The 21,018-nt window shown below is 45.9% G+C and overlaps 1 protein-coding gene across 5 annotated transcripts in view; it reads right to left on the bottom strand.

The window, feature by feature from the left end:
- Positions 1-21,018, bottom strand: part of LOC140402264 (leucine-rich repeat and fibronectin type III domain-containing protein 1-like protein) — a 355,497-nt gene that overhangs the window by 80,572 nt on the left and 253,907 nt on the right. For all 5 annotated transcript variants that reach the window (XR_011938108.1, XM_072489900.1, XM_072489901.1 and 2 more), the window contains one exon: positions 8,964-9,080. Coding sequence is in view for 4 of the 5 variants with exons in the window: in XM_072489900.1 (XP_072346001.1) it covers positions 9,013-9,080 (68 nt within the window). In the remaining variant the exon portion in view is untranslated. The remainder of the gene's footprint in view (positions 1-8,963; positions 9,081-21,018) is intronic.

Below are 21,018 nucleotides of genomic sequence, written 5' to 3'. Positions count from 1 at the left end.
CTCTACATCTCTGGAACTTTTCGGAACCCTATAGAAAACCCCTAAAAGGGTGACCTCTCCTTCCCTGTTTCTAACCTCAGCCCACTCTACCTCAATAGACGAGTCCTCATCAAACGTCCTTTCTGCCACCGTAATACTGTCCTTGACTAACAATGCCACCCTTCCCCCTCTTTTACCACCTTCCCTGAGCTTACTGAAATATCTAAACCCCGGCACCTGCAACAACCATTCCTGTCCCTGCTCTATCCGTGTCTCTCAAATGGCCACAACATCGAAGTCCCAGGTACCAACCCATGCCGCAAGTTCACCCACCTTATTCCGGATGCTCCTGGCATTGAAGAAGACACACTTTAAACCACCTTCCTGCCTGCCGGTACACTCCTGCAACTTTGAAACCTTACTCATGACCTCACTATTCTCAGCCTCCTGTATACTGGAGCTACAGTTCAGGCTCCCAAGCCCCTGCTGAACTAGTTTAAACCCTCCCGAAGAGCATTAGCAAATTTCCCCCCCAGGATATTGGTACCCCTCTGGTCCAGGTGTAGACCATCCCGTTTGTAGAGGTCCCACCAACCCCAGAATGAGCTCCAATTATCCAGAAATCTGAAACCCTCCCTCCTGCACCATCCCTGTAGCCACGTGTTCAGCTCCTCTCTCTCCCTATTCCTCATCTCGCTATCACGTGGCACGGGTAACAACCCAGAGATAATAACTCTGTTTGTCCTAGCTCTAAGTTTCCACCCTAGCTCCCTGAATTCCTGCCTTACATCCCTCTCCCTTTTCCTACCTATGTTGTTGGTACCTATGTGGACCACGACTTTGGGCTGCTCCCCCTCCCCCATAAGGATCCAGAAAACACTATCTGAGACATCACGCACCCTGGCACCTGGGAGGCAACACACCAACCGCGAGACTCTCTCGTTCCCACAGAATCTCCTATCTATCCCCCTAACTATGGACTCTCCAGTGACTAATGCTCTACTCCTCTCCCCCCTTCCCTTCTGAGCAACAGGGACAGACTCTGTGCCAGAGACCCGTACCCCATGGCTTATCCCTGGTAAGTCCCCCCCCTAACAGTATCCAAAGTGGTGTACTTGTTACTAAGGAGAACAACCACAGAGGATCCCTGAACTGACTGCTTCTTCCCAGCCCCTCTCACTGCCACCCATCTACCTTTATTGGAGAGACTAAAGGCAGACTGGTTACTGCTTTGCAGACACCTCCGGTCTGTCCGCAAGTAGGACCCAGACCTTCCTGTCGCTGCCATTTCAACTCACCGTCCTGCCCTCGCGTCCACATGTCCGTCCTTGTCCTGCTGCAATGTTCCAGTGATGCCCAGCGCAAACTGGAGGAACAGCAACTCATCTTCATATAGGCACGTTACAGTCTTCCGGAATTAACATTGAGTTCAACAACTTCAGACTGTGAACTCTCTCTTCCACCTTCACACCATTTTTATTTCTGTCAATTTATTTTCATTTCTTCCATCAATCTGTTTTCCCCTCACCATTGTCCACACTCCCCTCCCCCACTCCGTTTGGGCCGTCTGTTCCTAGTTGCCCTTTGACACACTGCTCGCCTTTGTTCTGCCATTCACACATTCTAATCTCTTTATGTGCCACTATCAGCCCCTTCTCAGCCTTAATCACCCCCATTTACATTTCCTTTGTCTTTCTGTACTTGACACCCTTGTCAATCTCCACCTATCGCTGGCCCCTATCCAGCAACCCCCCCCCCCCCACTACAGTATAAATCTGATCCTATTTCCAGTTCTCTCCAGCTTTGTCAAAGAGACATCCAAACTCAAAACATCAGCTCTGTTCTCTCTCCACAGATGCTATCAGACCAGTGAGATTGTCCAGCATTTTGTGTTTTGGTGCCATTAACATGGTATTTATTTCACATCCAACCACTTTAAGGTGATAGCAAATGGTGATGTAGTTTGAGATTGCGATGCAGATGTGATGGGGATGTATTGACCTTGGGTAACATTACAAACAATGCACCAGCGAATTGGTAGTTTTCCTCTGCCGCCCATGGAATCGAGTGTGGTAGAGAACTGACAGTCAGCTTTCCAATTGGCCAGTGTTCATTTTATATCACTGCACTGAACCAATCATCCTCAGGGCATCAGGCAACTTGGTGGCACAGGGGTTAGCACTGTGGCTTCACAGAACTAGGGTACCAGGTTTGATTCCTGGCTTGGGTCACTGTCTGTGCGGAGTCTGCATGTTCTCCCCGTGTCTGTGTGGGTTTCCTCCGGGTGCTCCGGTTTCCTCCCACAAGCCCCGAAAGATGTGCTGTTAGGTGAATTGGATATTCTGAATTCTCCCTCTGTGTACCCGAACAGGCGCTGGAATGTGGCGACTAGGGGCTTTCACAGTAACTTCATTGCAGTGTGAATGTAAGCCTACTTGTGACAATAAAGATTATTGTTATTACTGTTAGAGTGGGAGCTTTAAAAAAAATTCATCAGGGAACATTAACGTCGCTGGCAAAGTTATCAATTATTGCTCATACCTTGCGGAGAGTGAGCTGCCTTCTTGAACTGCTGCAGTCTGTTGCACTATGTCTTTAGCGTGACATCACTGGAAAGGAAATGTGTCCTGTGATGCAGACTTAATTTCACTTTTGCTTTGAGAAGAGCACACACGCACAACTCTGATGTCTTCAAGCTTTATACCCTATCTCTAACTGTTCTCATGTGTTCTTAATAAATGAACCCACAGCATTGACCCAATCCCTTTTGAGAAATTGGTGCCTTGTGTCATGTACAGTAAGTAAGCACAAGATATTGTGGGGCTGGTTTAGCACACTGGGCTAAATCGCTGGCTTTTAAAGCAGACCAAGGCAGGCCAGCAGCACGGTTCAATTCCCGTACCAGCCTCCCCGAACAGGTGCCGTAATGTGGCGACTAGGGGCTTTTCACAGTAACTTCATTGAAGCCTACTTGTGACAATAAGCGATTTTCATTTCATTTCATTTCATTCATATATCATGATAATAACATGACTAGTAAAAGTAACAGGGTAGTGATAGTGGGGGATTTCAACTTCCCCAACATTAACTGGAGTAATCAATGTGTAAAAGGTTTAGAGGGAGCTAAATTCTTAAAATGTATCCAGGAGAAGCTTTCAAGCCAGTACGTAGAAGGTCCTACAGGAGAGGGGGCGGTCCTGGATTTAATGTTTGGTAACAAAGCTGGGCAAGTGTTTGAAGTATCAGAGGGAGAGCATTTAGCAGACAGTGATCATAACTCAGTTAGATTCAAGATTGTTGTGGAAAAGGACAAGGATGCGCCTGAAATAAAAGTCTGATTTTAATAAGGTCACATATGATTTGGCCAGTGCGCACCGGGAGCAGACACTTTTAGGTAACTCTGCGACAGAACAGTGGGACGATTTCAAGAAGGAAATAGGGAGAGTGCAGGGCCAACATGTTCCAATCAGGAATAAGGGTGGGACCAACAAATCCAGTGAACCCTGGATATCGAGGGACATGCAGCGTTGGATCAGGAGAAAGAGGGAGGCTTATAGCAGATATCGAGGGCTCATAACAACAGAAATCCAAGAGGCATTTAGAATGTGCATAAAGGGGATATGAAAGGTTACTGGTAGGTAAAATAAAGGAAAATCCTAAGTTGTTTTATAATTACATTCAGGGTAAAGGATAACTAGGGTAAGAATAGGGCCCATTATGGATCGCAGTGGTAATTTGTGTGTGGAGCCAAAGAATGTAGATAGGGTTCTAATTGAATACTTTGTGTTCACTCATGAGAGGGACAGTTAATGTATGCCTAATTGTGACAATAAAGATTATTATTATTATAAATGTATCCCAGGCTGTTGAGTGAGGCAAGGGAGGAAATAGCAGAGACGCTGGCAATAATTTTCAATTCTTCTCTGGTCACAGGAGAGGTGCCAGAGGACGGGAGGATATTCAATGTGGTTCCACTATTCAAGAAGGGAGGAAGGGATAAAGCAGGAAACTACAGACCAGTCAGTCTAACCTCAGTGGGGGGGAAACTATTGAAGCAATTCTGAGAGACAGAATTAATCTACATTTGGAGAGGCCGGGATTAATCAAGAACAGTCAGCATGGTTTGGTTAAGGGGAGGTCATGTCTGACCAACTTGATTGAATTTTCCGAAGAGGTGACCAGGGGTGTAGATGAGGGAAATGCATCTGACGTAGTCTACTTAGACTTCAGCAAGGCTTTTGATAAGGTGCCACATGGGAGGCTGATAGTGAAGGTAAGAGCCCATGGGATCCAAGGAAATGTGGCAAATTGGATCCAGAATTGGCAGGAAGCAGAGGGTGATGGTCGAGGGGTGTTTTTCTGACTGGAAGCCTGTGTCCAGTGTTGGGGTCCTCGCTGTTTGTGGTTTATATAAATAATTTAGACATGAATGCAGGAGGGTTGATCAGTATGTTAGATCATGTTATGTGGCGTGAGGTGACCCTTGACATTCTAGTCAGATCGCAATGACCTCGCAGCATCAGAAGGTGATAAAAACGCGGTGTTGTGACAGAAAAGAGCGGCTTCGGTGACACAGCGCCGAGATACTGTTCTTTGTTCTTTGAATGTCCACAGAATTCCGCACTGCGAATCAGGATGCAGCTGACCTACTGGCTGAATTCAGGATGTTTAAACCGCATACGGAGCTGGAGTTTCTTGATTCAGATCTGACTGAACCAGACAAACTAGCTCAAAATATTCACCTGGAAATTGGGAATGAAGGTCTACATGGACTGAACACATCAGGATTAACAGCTTCAGAATCAGGTATTCATCGACTAGAGATCTTATCATTTCAACAACAACCAACAGAATCCATAGACCTCTTCACCAGCAGGTGCAGAGAAAAGGGCTGGTACTGTCACAAACACAGAGATGGCAGACAGAATCATTGACTTGGTATAGAATATCCAGAATTGGCCGTTTGGAGGGAGCTGCAACGTTACACTTACAGGAGAATGCAAGTTCGTCAGTTGACCCACGACGTAAGTGCAGCATCCATAGACAAGACAAATCGAAGGTTGACAGACGGTATCATCAGTTGAGTACCAGAGCCCACAGATTGGTGCAGCTCAATCACTTAACGTGAAGAAAGATGGATCACTGAGAGTACGCCTCGATCCACGGCAATTCAAACGCACATTTCCTTCACAAAATGACAACATCAGAAAGTTAGATCCAAAATTGTTTCCGAAGCTCGATGGGGAACATAGTTACCGGCCAGTACTAACCACGGAGAAGTCCCAAGAGTTTACTCCATTTCAGATCCCCATTTAGACAATACTGTTTTCAATTACTTCCTTTTGAGCGATTTGTTCACCAGGATTTATTTATTTATTTCAAGCTCCCTGCATTACTGCAAAACAATAACATGACCATAATCTGCATTTATTCACACAAGCCACACATAATTAAGGATTGATGTTCAACAGTCCAAAATGCAACATCAACATGCAGTCGGGCGGCACGGTGGCGCAGTGGTTAGCACTGCTGCCTCATGGCGCTGGGGACCCGGGTTCGATCCCGGCTCTGGGTCACTGTCCGTGTGGAGTTTGCACATTCTCCCAATGTTTGCGTGGGTTTCGCCCCCACAACCCAAAGATGTGCAGGGTCGGTGGATTGGCCACGCTGAATTGTCCCTTGACTGGAAAAAAAACCATGCAGCAGATTCTGGTTCGAAAGGATGTTAAATCCATTCCAACTTCACAAGGTAAGGATGGCATTTGAAGGTGTCCAGGTCTCTTTTATTTCTTGTCTCTAAACATTCACAGCTTCATTCCAAAATCTTCCCACTTGGGAATTGTTGAGAAAGAATGTGCCTTTCCTGTGGTCACAAAGCCAACCAGCATCTGTCTGAAGCACTGAAACAGCTGTTGTCAAGTTAATCGACTTTGCAATTTTACAATCCTAGGGAGACAGCTACCCTGGAGATAGATGTCTCACAGCAGGGTCTGAGAGGGAGTATACTGCAAAAAGGCAAACTGGCTGCTTCAAAACCTCCATCTGCAACACAATCCAACTGTTCCAACATCGAGCGATAAACATGAACTTCAGTATTTGCAATCATGCGATTTCTTGGCGACCTATTTGATAAAAGACTTGTGGTAGAAACTTACCAAAAACCACTGGAGACGATTTGGTGAAAACCATTGACCAGAACACTGCCATGATTGCAACATCTCTCGATAAAAATTCAAGGTTATGGCTGTGAGGTTAGGTACAAGCCAGGATGGTCACATTCCATACACTTAGCAGATTGCCTAACCCAGTGAGAACGGAAGATATATGCTTGGATCGACAAGTTGACTTAATTGACTTTGAACTTGATGATGTTCCCCAAATTGATCTGGTCCATTTTGTAAAGTGCAAATACCGGCAGCTACAAGAAAACATGGCAGAAGATTCTACAGAAACTGTGGAAAACCATCATTGAAAGACGGCCTGATTGAATTCAGCACGCCCCTGAACATATGAGACCATTTTGACCTTGTCAGGCCATCTAAGCATCTCTGGGGGTCTCATTTTTAAAGGCGGACAGGTCATCATACCGGAATCTTTACAGCCCAATATTCTTCAACAACTTCATCACTCACACATGGGAATAGATCTCACAAGAAGACTCACAAGAGAGGCGGTCTATTGGCCGGGTATGAGCAATGACATTGAAGTCTTTGTTAAGACGTGTGAGGCATGTTAAGAGTATTTGTAAAGTCAGCACAAAGAACCATTAATTCCACGTGAAGTTCTTACCCACCTCAGCCTAAAACTGCGTCTGTTTCATATTCACGGCACTGACTTCATCATCATCGCTGACTAGTTTACTGAGAGTCCCGTTAATTGACAATTGCACAATGCATCAAACAAAACTGTCATGCACACTCTAGGTGCGATTTTTAGTTTATTTGGTGTGCCTGGGGAGATCATTACAGATAACGGGCTGCAATTTATTGGTAAGATATGTGTGGAAAGTGGACTATCGATCACACTACTTCCTCTCCTCATTAACCCGGGTCTAACAGCAGAGCTGAAAGAAGAATTCACACAGCGAATACAAATGCCCTAATGCTCAAATGTGGACATTTCACCAAGATCAACACATTGCACTGTCACACCTGAGTAAAATCTTTAAATGCAACTGTTCCGTCACCAGCAGAGTTCACATTTGGCAGACCAATTTACCAACTCTTGCCCACTCTACTCTCTCAGAAATTAGAGAGCAGCTTTTAAAAGTGCAAGTGATGATGTTAAAGGCACACGATAAAAATGAGGGTACAGAACTGCCAGGTTTACAGTTGGAGCAACAAGTTCACATCCAGGATCCCACGGGAGGTACAGGGGCAACCAGCCCAGATGACAAAGATTTGTTCGGAATCAAGGTCCTGTGAAGTCATTGCACACGGAGACCTGACGATGAGGCATAACCGAGGACGGATCTGATCCATTCCAGCCCCTCCATCACCGGACAGTCCTGTTGCTTCGAGGACAAGATCCCAAATGAAACCAGCAACAACATCCGGGAATGCGAATCCCAGAGCTCGCTGTCAGCAATTGAAGAAACCTCCATTGAAGGTCACCATCACAAGATCTGGGTGAGCCAGCTGATTACCTCCATGCTTCAGAGACTCACAGAGTCACCAGTTATGTACACTTTAATAGTAACTAAACATGAACATTTATTATGAATAGTTTACTTTTTTTGGAAGGGAGGATGTACCTTTGACAGGAAGGGGAATGTTGTAATATGCCTTCAAGAGATATCAGTCTGATATCACCAGGAGCGAAATGTGTCATGTGGTCCAGTCTCAGTTACACTTTCGCTTTGAGCAGAGCACACTGTTGGTCTTAACTCCCTGCTTTGATAATATGCTGGGAATTAATTAATGCCTGCTTATTTTCTGCTGAGACAGTGAACTTTGGACGAAGAGTGACTCTGACAGATGTATCTTCCAAAAACAATGGGTCAATGAAAACGGGTTCGCCATTTCTGCAGGAGCTTTTATTCTAGGCTGTCAAAACAACTGCGACCACATCCAGGACTGGCAACACATGACCTTAGAATTGGCAACTCATGACCTTATGACCTTATGTAATCACATGCGCAACATATGGATTGGACAAATGTAAACTGCTGTGTAAAAGAATTGAAAGCTATATATGGCATGAACTGAAAGACTAAGAGAATAAGGATTGATAACTGAATATGGTATGAACTGCGATACTAAGGGAATTGATTGGCTCTATGTAAATGAGAATACTACCTAATTCTGCTTTGAAAGGGTATATTAACACAGTTTTAAGCCACAGCTCGGAGAGAAGGTGCCGGCAGGATTGGGGTCCAAGACTTTTCTCCCTGAGCTCTGCACAATAAATTGTTTCTTTTGCTCATGTTAAGGTACTTTTGTGAATATTTTCACCCAACACACACACACACACACACACACACACATACACAGTTACGATGTCTTCAAGCTCTACACCATTGTTCCTTCACCATCGCTGGGTGAAAATCCCGGAGCTTCCTCCCTAACAGCACTGTGGGTGTACCTGCACCACATGGACCACAGAAGTCCAAGAATGCAGCTCACCACCACCTTCCCAAAGGGCAATTAGAGATGGGCAAGAAATGGTGGTCTAGCCCAGCGAGGCCCACGTCGCAATAATGAATAAAACATAAATAAACAATTGTTCTCATGTGCCTAGTCTCAATAAGTGAACCCAGAGTGTGTTTACCCAATCCTGCGTGAGTGGTTGGAGCCTTGTGTCTTGTACAATAAGTCCAAGGTATTACATCATTCAAATAACACAACACAGTCCCCGTGGTGTAGGTACACCGACAGTGCTGTTAGAGAGGGGGGCTGCTGGTGAGAAGGAGAAACAATTGGACAAAAATAAGACATTAAGCTTGCCCCCTCACACATTGGTCAGTTTAATATCAGCAGTGTTACCTCAGTGAAATTCTGATGGCATTGGTCGCAGGTGTGAAGGTGGATGGCATCAAAGTTTAACATCATTCCTCTCATTTGCTTCCTTTTCATCTTCCCCGGTCTGCATTGCCTGTCGCTCTGCAAAAGATCAAAGATTTCAGGGAGAGAATGAAAAGCTGGTGCTTGCCCTATGAGCTGCAATTAAATACGCTTAAAAAGAGAAACCTTGTCTCGGGATTTATTTCACCCTCTGATTTCTCTCCTCAGCGGTGACTCTCACTGATGTGCAGAAGGAGGCCATTCGGCCCATCGAGTCAGCATCGGCCCTTGGAAAGAGCACCCTACTTAAGCCCACACCTCCACCCTGTCCCCGTAACCCAGAAACCCCACAACCTTTTTGGACACTAAGGGCAATTTATCACGGCCAATCCACCTAACCTGCACATCTTTGGACTGTGGGAGGAAACCGGAGCACCCAGAGGAAAACCACGCAGACACGGGGAGAACGTGCAGACTCCGCACAGACAGTGACCCAGCGGGGATTCGAACCTGGGACCCTGGCGCTGTGAAGCAACAGTGCTAACCACTGTGCTACCATGCCAGTGAAAATCTACCTCCATGTGTGTTACTGTACTGTAATTTCTGAAATCTGCACTGGCGATGTGAGGTTATTGGGGTTACTGTGAGGGAAAGCGTGGTATGACAAACACAGGGAGTGAAGCAAAGGGGAGTTTTCGAGGGCACAGTTGATGAAGGGTAGAGACAGACCATGGGGTTTTGTAGGGTCGGCAGAGATCTGCCAGTCACTCATGTTTACACCAGGACGGAGCCCAAGCAGGGAAAATTGTAGGAAGGTCAGAGAATTACATTTTCCCTATTGTTCTCAGTAACCTGAAGTGAAAAGATGCTCCCGAATCGCAGAGAAGTGGCATGTGCCATTTTTACAGGTTTCTGCAGAACTTGGGATGGTATCTTGAGCCAACTGTGAAAGGTCAACCGCAGACAGAGCAAGGAGACTTATTGAGAAAAGAGAGCGCAGGTTCGAGGCAGAAAGGCAACAGCAGACAGCTTGCTCATTTTCGATCTCTTACTGAGCGGAACCAAAATAAATTTGTACTTAGAATTTCTGGAGCTGGAGACGGAAGTGAATTTCCCATAAGGTTATTATTTGATAAAGACAAACCATTTAAGTGGAAGAAAAGGATAAGGTTGCATTACAGCATGTGAGTGATCTGTCCAGACAGCAGACTTATCAAAGTCTTGTATAAAACCCGAGATTGTTTACTTTCATCCTGTGTGAATCGTATATCTGAAAATTGGATGTAATTTGCCCCCTACTGATCGAATTTAGATATCAGCTGGTATCAAGGAGCAGATGTCAGCCCAGGGTGACACGAGTTAGATGAATTTTAACTCATTTTTGTGCTCCGGCTGACTGAGTTGGCAGGACTTTTAATTAACTTCTAGCCAATAAGAACAAAGACAGGGTATTAACTGTAAATGCTGGACAGATAGGTCGGCCTTCACATGCGGCCCGGACTGACTCCAATCCAATACTGACCTCTATTCTCTCCTTCAGATAATTCCCCCCCCCCCCCCACCCCAACCCCCCCACCCTGGCTGATTTCCACTTCCTCAGAGTTTCCCAGACTCCAGGAAAATCCAGCCCCGCGTCTATTCTTTCTTTTAAAGTTCTCCTTAATATCTACCACTCTGACGAAGGTTTTGATCAGCTGTGAAGCACCTTGAGCCAATTTACAATGTTAAATGTGCTGCAAAAATTCAAATTATTGTTGTGCACTTTCAGCATTTTCTGTTTTTAATTCCATTGTCTAGAGCTCAAGGCCTTACTGGGTCAGGGTTACATTGTTAGTCATCAGATCCCAGCCATAAATCGTATTCCAACCTCGATCAGATTAATAACGAGCTACCATCTTCAAAAACAAATACCTGAGCAAGGTGTGAATGGAGAAGGGGGAAGGGATAGAATGTGATCCGGAATGGATATGGCATGGGGCTAAGAGCCTCCAAGGGGTGGGATTACTGAACACTAACTCATGGTCCAAATTGGGTTTGCTGACAATGCAAATTCACTGAAAATGTTATTTATTTTAATTCTTAACTCTTTTTCACTCCGCATCATGAGACCATTTTTACCTAAATAAGTAAATGACAGCAAAGGTTTGGACCGCAACGCGAGGCAGAGAGGCTGTGATACGTGGGATCACCATGTCTCACCCAGACCATACGTGGCATATATTGGCCCGAAGGAAATTCCTGCAGGTGTGGGGTACAATTGTGGAGTTGTCACTTTCAATCCTGGGACAATAGGGATGGAAAATGAATGAAACATGTTCGTGTTTGGGGACTGCTAGATTATCCATGATCTCACTGAAGGCGAGCACAGGCTGGAGAAGCCAAATGGCCTCTTCCTGTTCCTAATAATAATCTTTGTTAGTGTCACAAGTAGGCTTACATTAACACTGCAATGACGTTATTGTGAAAATCCCCTAGTCGCCACATTCCGGCACCTGTTCAGGTACACAGAGGGAGAATTCAGAATGTCCAATTCACCTTACAAGCACGTCTTTCGGGACTTGTGGGAGGAAACCGGAGCGCCCGGAGGAAACCCACGCAGACACGGGGAGAACGTGCAGACTCCGCAGACAGCGACCCAAGCCGGGAATCGAACCTGGCGATGTGAAGCAACAGGTGAGTGGAAGCACTCGGTGAGTTCCTGATTGGATTGCTGGAATAGGTCACCAACATTCTGCAGGAACATAGAACGGGGATTGCCCCAACTTTGTTTTGAAAAACTTGCAATTTAATTTCCACCCACTTCAGTGACATTAAAACAGAAAGGAGGATTGGTGTGACACAGAGATGTTGGCGACTGGAGATTAAATTTTAGGGTTAAATTCCATTCGTATGTGGTGTCCTCACAAGCTCACACATCCCTGTCAGAACTTCCAGCATCCTTGGATATGTGCTGGAGGAACATCTGGGGAAGGTTTCTACTTTACATTTCCACATTTTCAGACTGATCCCTCGCCCAAAACTTCAGAAACAACCAATTCCTGAACTCTTCTTTAACCCTGCCCTCAGAAAATAGCTTTCCAATGAATCAGGGGAATGGTTCAACTCAAAAGGGACATTTCCCAGGCCCAATATGTCTAACTCCAAATAGTTTTCACCTTTTTATCAGACATGTGGATTGACTCTACACCAAAGCTTCAGGGCGTAATCATTCCGATTCACAATTCTATTTAAATGATCCAGGGCAACTTTAAAAGCATTTTAAGCAAATATATTCAGCAGCACTTGTGAATTCCTTTGGAAAGAAAGAATTAGGTCAGCTCCTCAGGGTTTATCAAAAAAACTAATGGGATTCTTCTTTCCCCATGTCCGATACTCTCCACTTGCTCTCCTAACTCATCCGCACCCCCCCCCCCCCCCCCAAAGTGACCAGTCTTCACGCGTGAGACTGCATGACGAGTGGGGGTCAGCAAAGCAGCAGAGAGGAGCAATGTCGTATCTGCTCACGTTTGAATCCGACCTCCTCCGGAGTCCTCGTGTTTACATTTACAATACCCATAATACCCAGCGGGAGTCAATGACCTGTTTTGGCTGAATGTTCTGCCCCACCGACCACCAATTAGGTCGATTACTGGAGGTCAGGTCAACAAACTCAACAGAGAAACACAGCTGGTATGCTCGATGCAAGCTCCCGCACATAGAACAGCGAGGCGGGAATCCTGGCTCAATCCGCCATTCCGTAATAATTCCGTGATCAATCACCTCGTCTCCTCCATCGCAAACTGTTCGGCATGCAACTTCCAAAAGCTACGTGACCAAGTGCCGCGGAATGCACCTGTTTGCAAGATTGAAGGCTGCAGACCGGAAGGCACAGTTTTGATGCAAAATTGGCTCAATGGCAGGAAGCAGACAGTCATCGTTTTCCAGACCTGGATAATGTGCAGTGGCGTTCCCCAGGGGATTAGGATTTCTGCTCCCTCTGTGAACAAGGAGCAGGAGGAGGCCATTCAGCCCCTCGAACCTGCTCCATCATTTAATAAGATCACGGTTGATCTGATAGTAATTTCCAATCTGCATCCTGCCTACCCCCCGCTAACCTGCCAACCTCTTGTTCACCAAGAATCTATCCACCTTGGCGTTAAAAGTATTCAAAGACTCTGCTTCCGCTGCCTTTTCAGGAAGAAAGTTCCAGAGACTGATGACTCTCGGAGAGAAAACAAATTGCGGTCATCTCTGCCTTAAATGGTGCAGGAGGGAGGGTTTCAGATTTCTGGATAATTGGGGCTCATTCTGGGGTCGGTGGGACCTCTACAAATGGGATGGTCTACACCTGGACCAGAGGGGTACCAATATCCTGGGGGGGAAATTTGCTAATGCTCTTCGGGAGGGTTTAAACTAGTTCAGCAGGGGCTTGGGAACCTGAACTGTAGTTCCAGTATACAGGAGGTTGAGAGTAGTGAGGCCATGAGTAAGGTTTCAAAGTTGCAGGAGTGTACCGGCAGGCAGGAAGATGGTTTAAAGTGTGTCTTCTTCAATGCCAGGAGCATCCGGAATAAGGTGGGTGAACTTGCGGCATGGGTTGGTACCTGGGACTTCGATGTTGTGGCCATTTCGGAGACATGGATAGAGCAGGGACAGGAATGGTTGTTGCAGGTGCCGGGGTTTGGATATTTCAGTAAGCTCAGGGAAGGTGGTAAAAGAGGGGGAGGGGTGACACTGTTAGTCAAGGACAGTATTACGGTGGAAGAAAGGACGTTTGATGAGGACTCATCTACTGAGGTAGTATGGGCTGAGGTTAGAAACAGGAAAGGAGAGGTCACCCTGTTAGGGATTTTCTATAGGCCTCTGAAAAGTTCCAGAGCTGTAGAGGAAAGGATTGCAAAGATGATTCTGGATAGGAGCGAATGCAACAGGGGTAGTTGTTATGGGGGACTTTAACTTTCCAAATACTGACTGGAAACGCTATAGTTCGAGTACTTTAGATGGGTCCGATTTTGTCCAATGTGTGCAGGAGGGTTTCCTGACACAGTATGTAGATAGGCCAACGAGAGGCGAGGCCATATTGGATTTGGTACTGGGTAATGAACCAGGACAGGTGTTAGATTTGGAGGTAGGTGAGCACTTTGGTGATAGTGACCACAATTCAATTACGTTTACTTTAGTGATGGAACGGGATAGGTATATACCGCAGGGCAAGAGTTATATCTGGGGGAAAAGCAATTATGATGCGATGAGGCAAGACTTAGGATGCATCAGATGGAGAGGAAAACTGCAGGGGATGGGCACAATGGAAATGTGGAGCTTGTTCAAGGAACAGCTACTGCGTGTCCTTGATAAGTATGTACCTGTCAGGCAGGGAGGAAGGTGTCGAGCAAGGGAACCGTGGTTTACTAAGGCAGTCAAAACACTTGTCAAGAGGAAGAAGGAGGCTTATGTAAAGATGAGACATGAAGGTTCAGTTAGGGCACTCGAGAGTTACAAGTTAGCTAGGAAGGACCTAAAGAGAGAGCTAAGAAGAGCCAGGAGGGGACATGAGAAGTCTTTGGCAGGTAGGATCAAGGATAACCCTAAAGCTTTCTATAGATATGTCAGGAATAAAAGAATTACTAGGGTAAGAGTAGGGCCAGTCAAGGACAGTAGTGGGAAGTTGTGCTTGGAGTCCGAGGAGATAGGAGAGGTGCTAAATGAATATTTTTCGTCAGTATTCACACAGGAAAAAGACAATGTTGTCGAGGAGAATACCGAGATTTAGGCTACTAGACTAGAAGGGCTTGGGGTTCATAATGAGGAGGTGTTCACAATTCTGGAAAGGGTGAAAATAGATAAGTCCCCTGGGCCGGATGGGATTTATCCTAGGATTCTCTGGGAAGCTAGGGAGGAGATTGCTGAGCCTTTGGCTTTGATCTTTAAGTCATCTTTGTCTACAGGAATAGTGCCAGAAGACTGCAGGATAGCAAATGTTGTCCCCTTGTTCAAGAAGGGGAGTAGAGACAACCCCGGTAACTATAGACCAGTGAGCCTTACTTCTGTTGTGGGCAAAATCTTGGAAAGGTTTATAAGAGATAGGGTGCATAATCATCTGGAAAGGAATAATTTGATTAGACATAGTCAACACGGTTTTGTGAAGGGTAGGTCATGCCTCACAAACCTCATTGAGTTCTTTGAGAAGGTGACCAAACAGGTGGATGAGGGTAAAGCAGTTGATGTGGTGTATATGGATTTCAGTAAAGCGTTTGATAAGGTTCCCCACGGTAGGCTACTGCAGAAAATACAGAAGCATGGGATTCAGGGAGATTTAGCAGTTTGGATCAGAAATTGGCTAGCTAGAAGAAGACAAAGGGTGGTGGTTGATGGGAAGTGTTCAGACTGGAGTCCAGTTACTAGTGGTGTACCACAAGGATCTGTTTTGGGGCCACTGCTGTTTGTCATTTTTATAAATGACCTTGAGGAGGGCGTAGAAGGGTGGGTGAGTAAATTTGCAGATGACACTAAAGTCGGTGGAGTTGTGGACAGTGCGGAAGGATGTTACAAGTTACAGAGGGACATAGATAAGCTGCAGCGCTGGGCTGAGAGGTGGCAAATGGAGTTTAATGCAGAAAAGTGTGAGGTGATTCATTTTGGAAGGAATAACAGGAAGACAGAGTACTGGGCTAATGGTAAGATTCTTGGCAGTGTGGATGAGCAGAGAGATCTCGGTGTCCATGTACATAGATCCCTGAAAGTTGCCACTCAGGTTGAGAGGGTTGTTAAGAAGGCGTACGGTGTGTTAGCTTTTATTGATAGAGGGATTGAGTTTCGGAGCCATGAGGTCATGTTGCAGCTGTACAAAACTCTGGTGCGGCCGCATTTGGAGTATTGTGTGCAATTCTGGTCGCCGCATTATAGGAAGGATGTGGAAGCATTGGAAAGGGTGCAGAGGAGATTTACCAGAATGTTGCCTGGTATGGAGGGAAGATCTTATGAGGAAAGGCTGAGAGACTTGAGGCTGTTTTCGTTAGAGAGAAGAAGGTTAAGAGGTGACTTCATTGAGGCATACAAGATGATCAGAGGATTGGATAGGGTGGACAGTGAGAGCCTTTTTCCTCGGATGGTGATGTCTAGCACGAGGGGACATAGCTTTAAATTGAGGGGAGATAGATATAGGACAGATGTCAGAGGTAGGATCTTTACTCAGAGAGTAGTAAGGGCATGGAATGCCCTGCCTGCAACAGTAGTGGACTCGCCAACACTAAGGGCATTCAAATGGTCATTGGATAGACATATGGACGATAAGGGAATAGTGTAGATGGGCTTTAGAGTGGTTTCACAGGTCGGCGCAACATCGAGGGCCGAAGGGCCTGTACTGCGCTGTAATGTTCTATGTTCTATGTTCTAAATGTGTGACCACTTATTTTCATACAGTTACCCCCTAGTTCTACATTCTCCCCCAAGAGAAACATCGTCTTCACATTCACCCTGTCAATACCCTATCGATATGTGAATATATTTCAATCAAGTTGCCTCTTACTCTTCTAAACTCCAGTGGAAAAAAGTCCAGCCTCCATGCCGGTGAGGAGCAGAGGGACAACTCTCTCTCCCAGGGTGAGCCAGAGGCTCAAGCCCACCCTCCTGAACACTGCCTGCGATGTCGTGGCAGAGGCAGTCAGCATTGCCAGTCTCACCACGAGGAGACAGCTGGTCATCCGGAGGGTATTTCTGATAGGGTCCTCTGCCCCGAGAGGGTCAGAGACCCAGGGGGGGTTCCAAAGGCCACGGTGCAGGTGTCCTCTGCCTGGGGTGAGCTGTGATGACCCCCTCCTTCCTCTGCAATGGGGCAGCGCTTCTGATCCCGCTGGGGTATGAGGGTGTCTAGAGGGGCGGCCTGGGTGGGCTCCGAGATGACCAGAGACTCTCTGAGCATTCAAAGGACACAGGCAGCACTCAGCAGTGTGAGCAGCCAGTAGCCTGTCTGTAGCACCGAAACACAGGCGGCAGCAATGTCGGTCTGAGCCAGGCCAATCCCGAGGGGGACACCCCGAGTCCACGGACCTGGCACCAAGTCACCACCCTTTACTGCCCTCAACCTGGCCAGCCAGCAATCCCAACAGTTTTCAACGGATTTTCAGTATTTTTTCAGCCTCTCGTTCCCCTTCTGCAGCCATGGCTCCCAATCCACGTTTGTAGATACTTGCAGTAATTCACACCCACGAGATCTGCGCCTGAGTGGAGCGGAGCATCGCGCAAGGGCGGAGCATGAACTGTTAAACCCACTAATCACATTTAAATGCAGACAAATGCCGGCTTTGCATGTCACCGCTACCAGCACGAGCCGCAAACCTCATTATTGGCACCAGCGAGGGACTGGAGTATGACGCCTGAGTCGGCGCTGGGCAAGGACATCGATTTTGGCCAGGTGCCCGATTCCCGCCCGATCGCGGTTCACGTTTTTGGTGTCACGAGACAGAGAATTTTGGCAAATGTAAATAAAATTGATTAATCTTGAAGGGGGTTCAGTAATAGAGAGACCCGGGTTCGTCTGTGCAAATCACAGAAATAAGCGGCAAAATGCGATAGGTCAATTTAAAATAAAGCATTCGGGATACTTGGCTTTGTCAATACAGCAGTGCGAAAGTAAAGTTAAGGCAAACCTTTGTAAATCATTAGTTCAGCCTTAACCAGAGAATTGTGTCCAACTTGGAGCGTCAAACCTGGGGAAGGTTGTTAACGTTTTGGAGAGGGTGCAGAGGAGATTGATTCAAATGGTGGTACCAGGAATGAGGGACTATCATCAGGTGGAGACTGGTGAATCTGCGATTGTTCTTCTTGGTGCAGAGAGGTTTAAAGGCAGATTTAATGGAGGTGCAGGAAATGATGAGACATTTTGATAAACTGAACAATGGGAAACGGTCTCCCGGAGCCAAAGGTTCAATAAGCAGAGGACTCTAATTGAAGTTAATTAGTGCAAAAGAACATGGGTTAACATGGGTCTGAGTAAAGTGCCCAAACAATGATGTAAGAGAACATGTGACCCACACCTAAGGGGCAATAAAGCGTTGGAAAGAGCTGTGTTTAGAAGCAAGCATGGAGAAAGCTCCTCTCTTGAACCTTTACTGTACCTCGGTATATAGCTGTTCGTAGTGAATAAGTACTTACTGCTAAGACCATAAGACATAGGAGTGGAAGTAAGGCCATTCGGCCCATCGAGTCCACTCCACCATTCAATCATGGCTGATTTCAACTCCATTTACCCGCTCTCTCTCCATTGCCCTTAATTCCTCGAGAAATCAAGAATTTATCAACTTCTGTCTTAAAGACACTCAACGTCACGGCCTCCACCGCCCTTTGTGGCAATGAATTCCACAGACCCACCACTCTCTGGCTGAAGAAATTTCTCCTCATCTCTGTTCTAAAGTGACTCCCTTTTATTCTAAGGCTGTGCCCCCGGGTCCTAGTCTCCCCTGCTAATGGAAACAACTTCCCTACATCCACCCTATCTAAGCCATTCATCATCTTGTAAGTTTCTATTAGATCTCCCCTCAACCTCCTAAACTCCAATGAATATAATCCCAGGATCCTCAGACGTTCATCGTATGTTAGGCCTACCATTCCTGGGATCATCTGTGTGAATCTCCGCTGGACCCGCTCCAGTGCCAGTATGTCCTTCCTGAGGTGTGGGGCCCAAAATTGCTCACAGTATTCTAAATGGGGCCTAACTAATGCTTTATAAAGCTTCAGAAGTACATCCCTGCTTTTACATTCCAAGCCTCTTGAGATGATTGACAATATTGCATTTGCTTTCTTAATTACGGACTCAACCTGCAAGTTTACCTTTAGAGAATCCTGGACTAGGACTCCCAAGTCCCTTTGCACTTCAGCATTATGAATTTTGTCACCGTTTAGAAAATAGTCCACGCCTCTATTCTTTTTTCCAAAGTGCAAGACCTCGCACTTGCCCATGTTGAATTTCATCAGCCATTTCTTGGACCACTCTCCTAAACTGTCTAAATCTTTCTGAAGCCTCCCCACCTCCTCCATACTACCTGCCCCTCCACCTATCTTCGTATCATCAGCAAACTTAGCCAGAATGCCCCCAGTCCCGTCATCTAGATCGTTAATATATAAAGAGAACAGCTGTGGTCCCAACACTGAACCCTGCGGGACACCACTCGTCACCAGTTGCCATTCCGAAAAATAACCTTTTATCCCAACTCTGCCTTCTGCCTGACAGCCAATCGTCAATCCATGTTAGTACCTTGCCTCGAATACCATGGGCCCTTACTTTACTCAGCAGTCTCCTGTGAGGCACCTTATCAAAGGCCTTTTGGAAGTCAAGATAGATAACATCCATTGGCTCTTCTTGGTCTAACCTATTTGTTATCTCTTCAAAGAACTCTAACAGGTTTGTCAGGCACGACCTCCCCTTACTAAATCCATGCTGACTTGTCCTAATCCGACCCTGCACTTCCAAGAATTTAGAAATCTCATCCTTAACAATGGATTCTAGAATCTTGCCAACAACCGAGGTTAGGCTAATTGGCCTATAATTTTCCATCTTTTTCCTTGTTCCCTTCTTGAACAGTGGGGTTACAACAGCGATTTTCCAATCCTCTGGGACTTTCCCTGACTCCAGTGACTGTTGAAACATCATCACCAACGCCTCCACTATTTCTTCAGCTATCTCCTATAGAACTCTAGGATGTAGCCCATCTGGGCCCGGAGATTTGTCAATTTTTAGAATTCTAAACCATCGAAGAGAATGAAGACCTTAACAAGACTCACCAGACTACACTCAACACTTCATAACTCATAGCTTTATCAAAGGTCCAGCCCAGGTTCAATCTGCCAAATGTCCTACCGCACAATGTAGACATTGGAGTGCCTGAGTTGAAAGTTGGAGACGTTAACTCAGTCCGTGTGGACCTTTCCTTGAGTCTGTCGACAGTGTAAAGGTTAGCCACTTGGGCTGCTGTGTACGATGCAAATCACTTCGCTCACACCGAATGCTGCGGGTTCTGACAAACACAATCATGATTCATTCGCAGGGCCTGTCGACTGAAGAGCTTTTCAACGCTTTGTGATTTATATGGGTGACTGAAATGTGGCTTTCTAACATGTTGAAATCTCCCATGTGAATTGCAACCATTAAAGTAATTCCAAGAAAGAAATGGGGCCGGCGAGAGAAATCACGGGCCTTGACAACCCTGAAACTTGGTCAAACTTTAATCTTCCTGATTAGGGGGAGAAAATGGCTTTTGGAGTTGGTTTTCAATCACAGGCTTAATTTCCCTTACGTAACAAACAGCAGCTGGAAATATGAGTGAAGTTTTAAGTAATGGGAGTTAAACTGAAAAATATTGGAAAAGTGAATTAAAGAAAACAGAAATGATAGGAGTTATGCTTTAAATCTGAATTCTTTTCATTTTTAAAGCTATGTTTTATCACTGTAGTTACCCAATTCAGCAATAAAACTGGCCCTCCGTGATCTGAACAGTAATGTGAGGTAATTTATCAGTTTATGCATTGCTCCATTTGACACTTTAAAAACTTGCCCTCTAATGATTAAAGATTGCCAGCTGGTCCTCGAAGTGTTGGTCCCCATTGTGTTAATCTTCGCTGTCAACTGCCCTCTTCTGTTAACCAATCCAAGCCCCCTTTCTCCCCCCCTCTTTCTCATTCGAAATGTTTCCTTTGAGTTTAAACTAAATGAACCTGGTTCGGGATGTTTAGCGTTCAAACTAAATATTACAGACTTTAAGTGGGTGTAAAAGTGCTGTTCCCTCCCCCCCACCCCCCACCCCCACCACCTGCACCCCAGAAGATGTACACAGATCTCCTCAGTGCGGAGAATCATTTGCTGAATTCACCAGCCATCATCGAATGTGCCGCTCCCTCGAGTGACCTATAAACTCGAGAGTGAAAAGTTTCAATTACCTTCCCCCTGGAAAGAGTACATTTTTAAAAATGTGTTCATGGGAAGAGGGCGTGGCTGGTTGAGCCAGCATTTATTTCCATCCCCGAGAGCATTTATAAGTCGACCACATCTGGCCTACATGTGACTCCA

The sequence above is a fragment of the Scyliorhinus torazame genome, chromosome 25 (assembly GCF_047496885.1).
Source record: "Scyliorhinus torazame isolate Kashiwa2021f chromosome 25, sScyTor2.1, whole genome shotgun sequence".
NCBI lineage: Eukaryota > Metazoa > Chordata > Chondrichthyes > Carcharhiniformes > Scyliorhinidae > Scyliorhinus > Scyliorhinus torazame.
The sequence above is the reverse complement of the archived record's forward strand: the minus strand, read 5'-3'. Positions and strand labels throughout refer to the sequence as shown.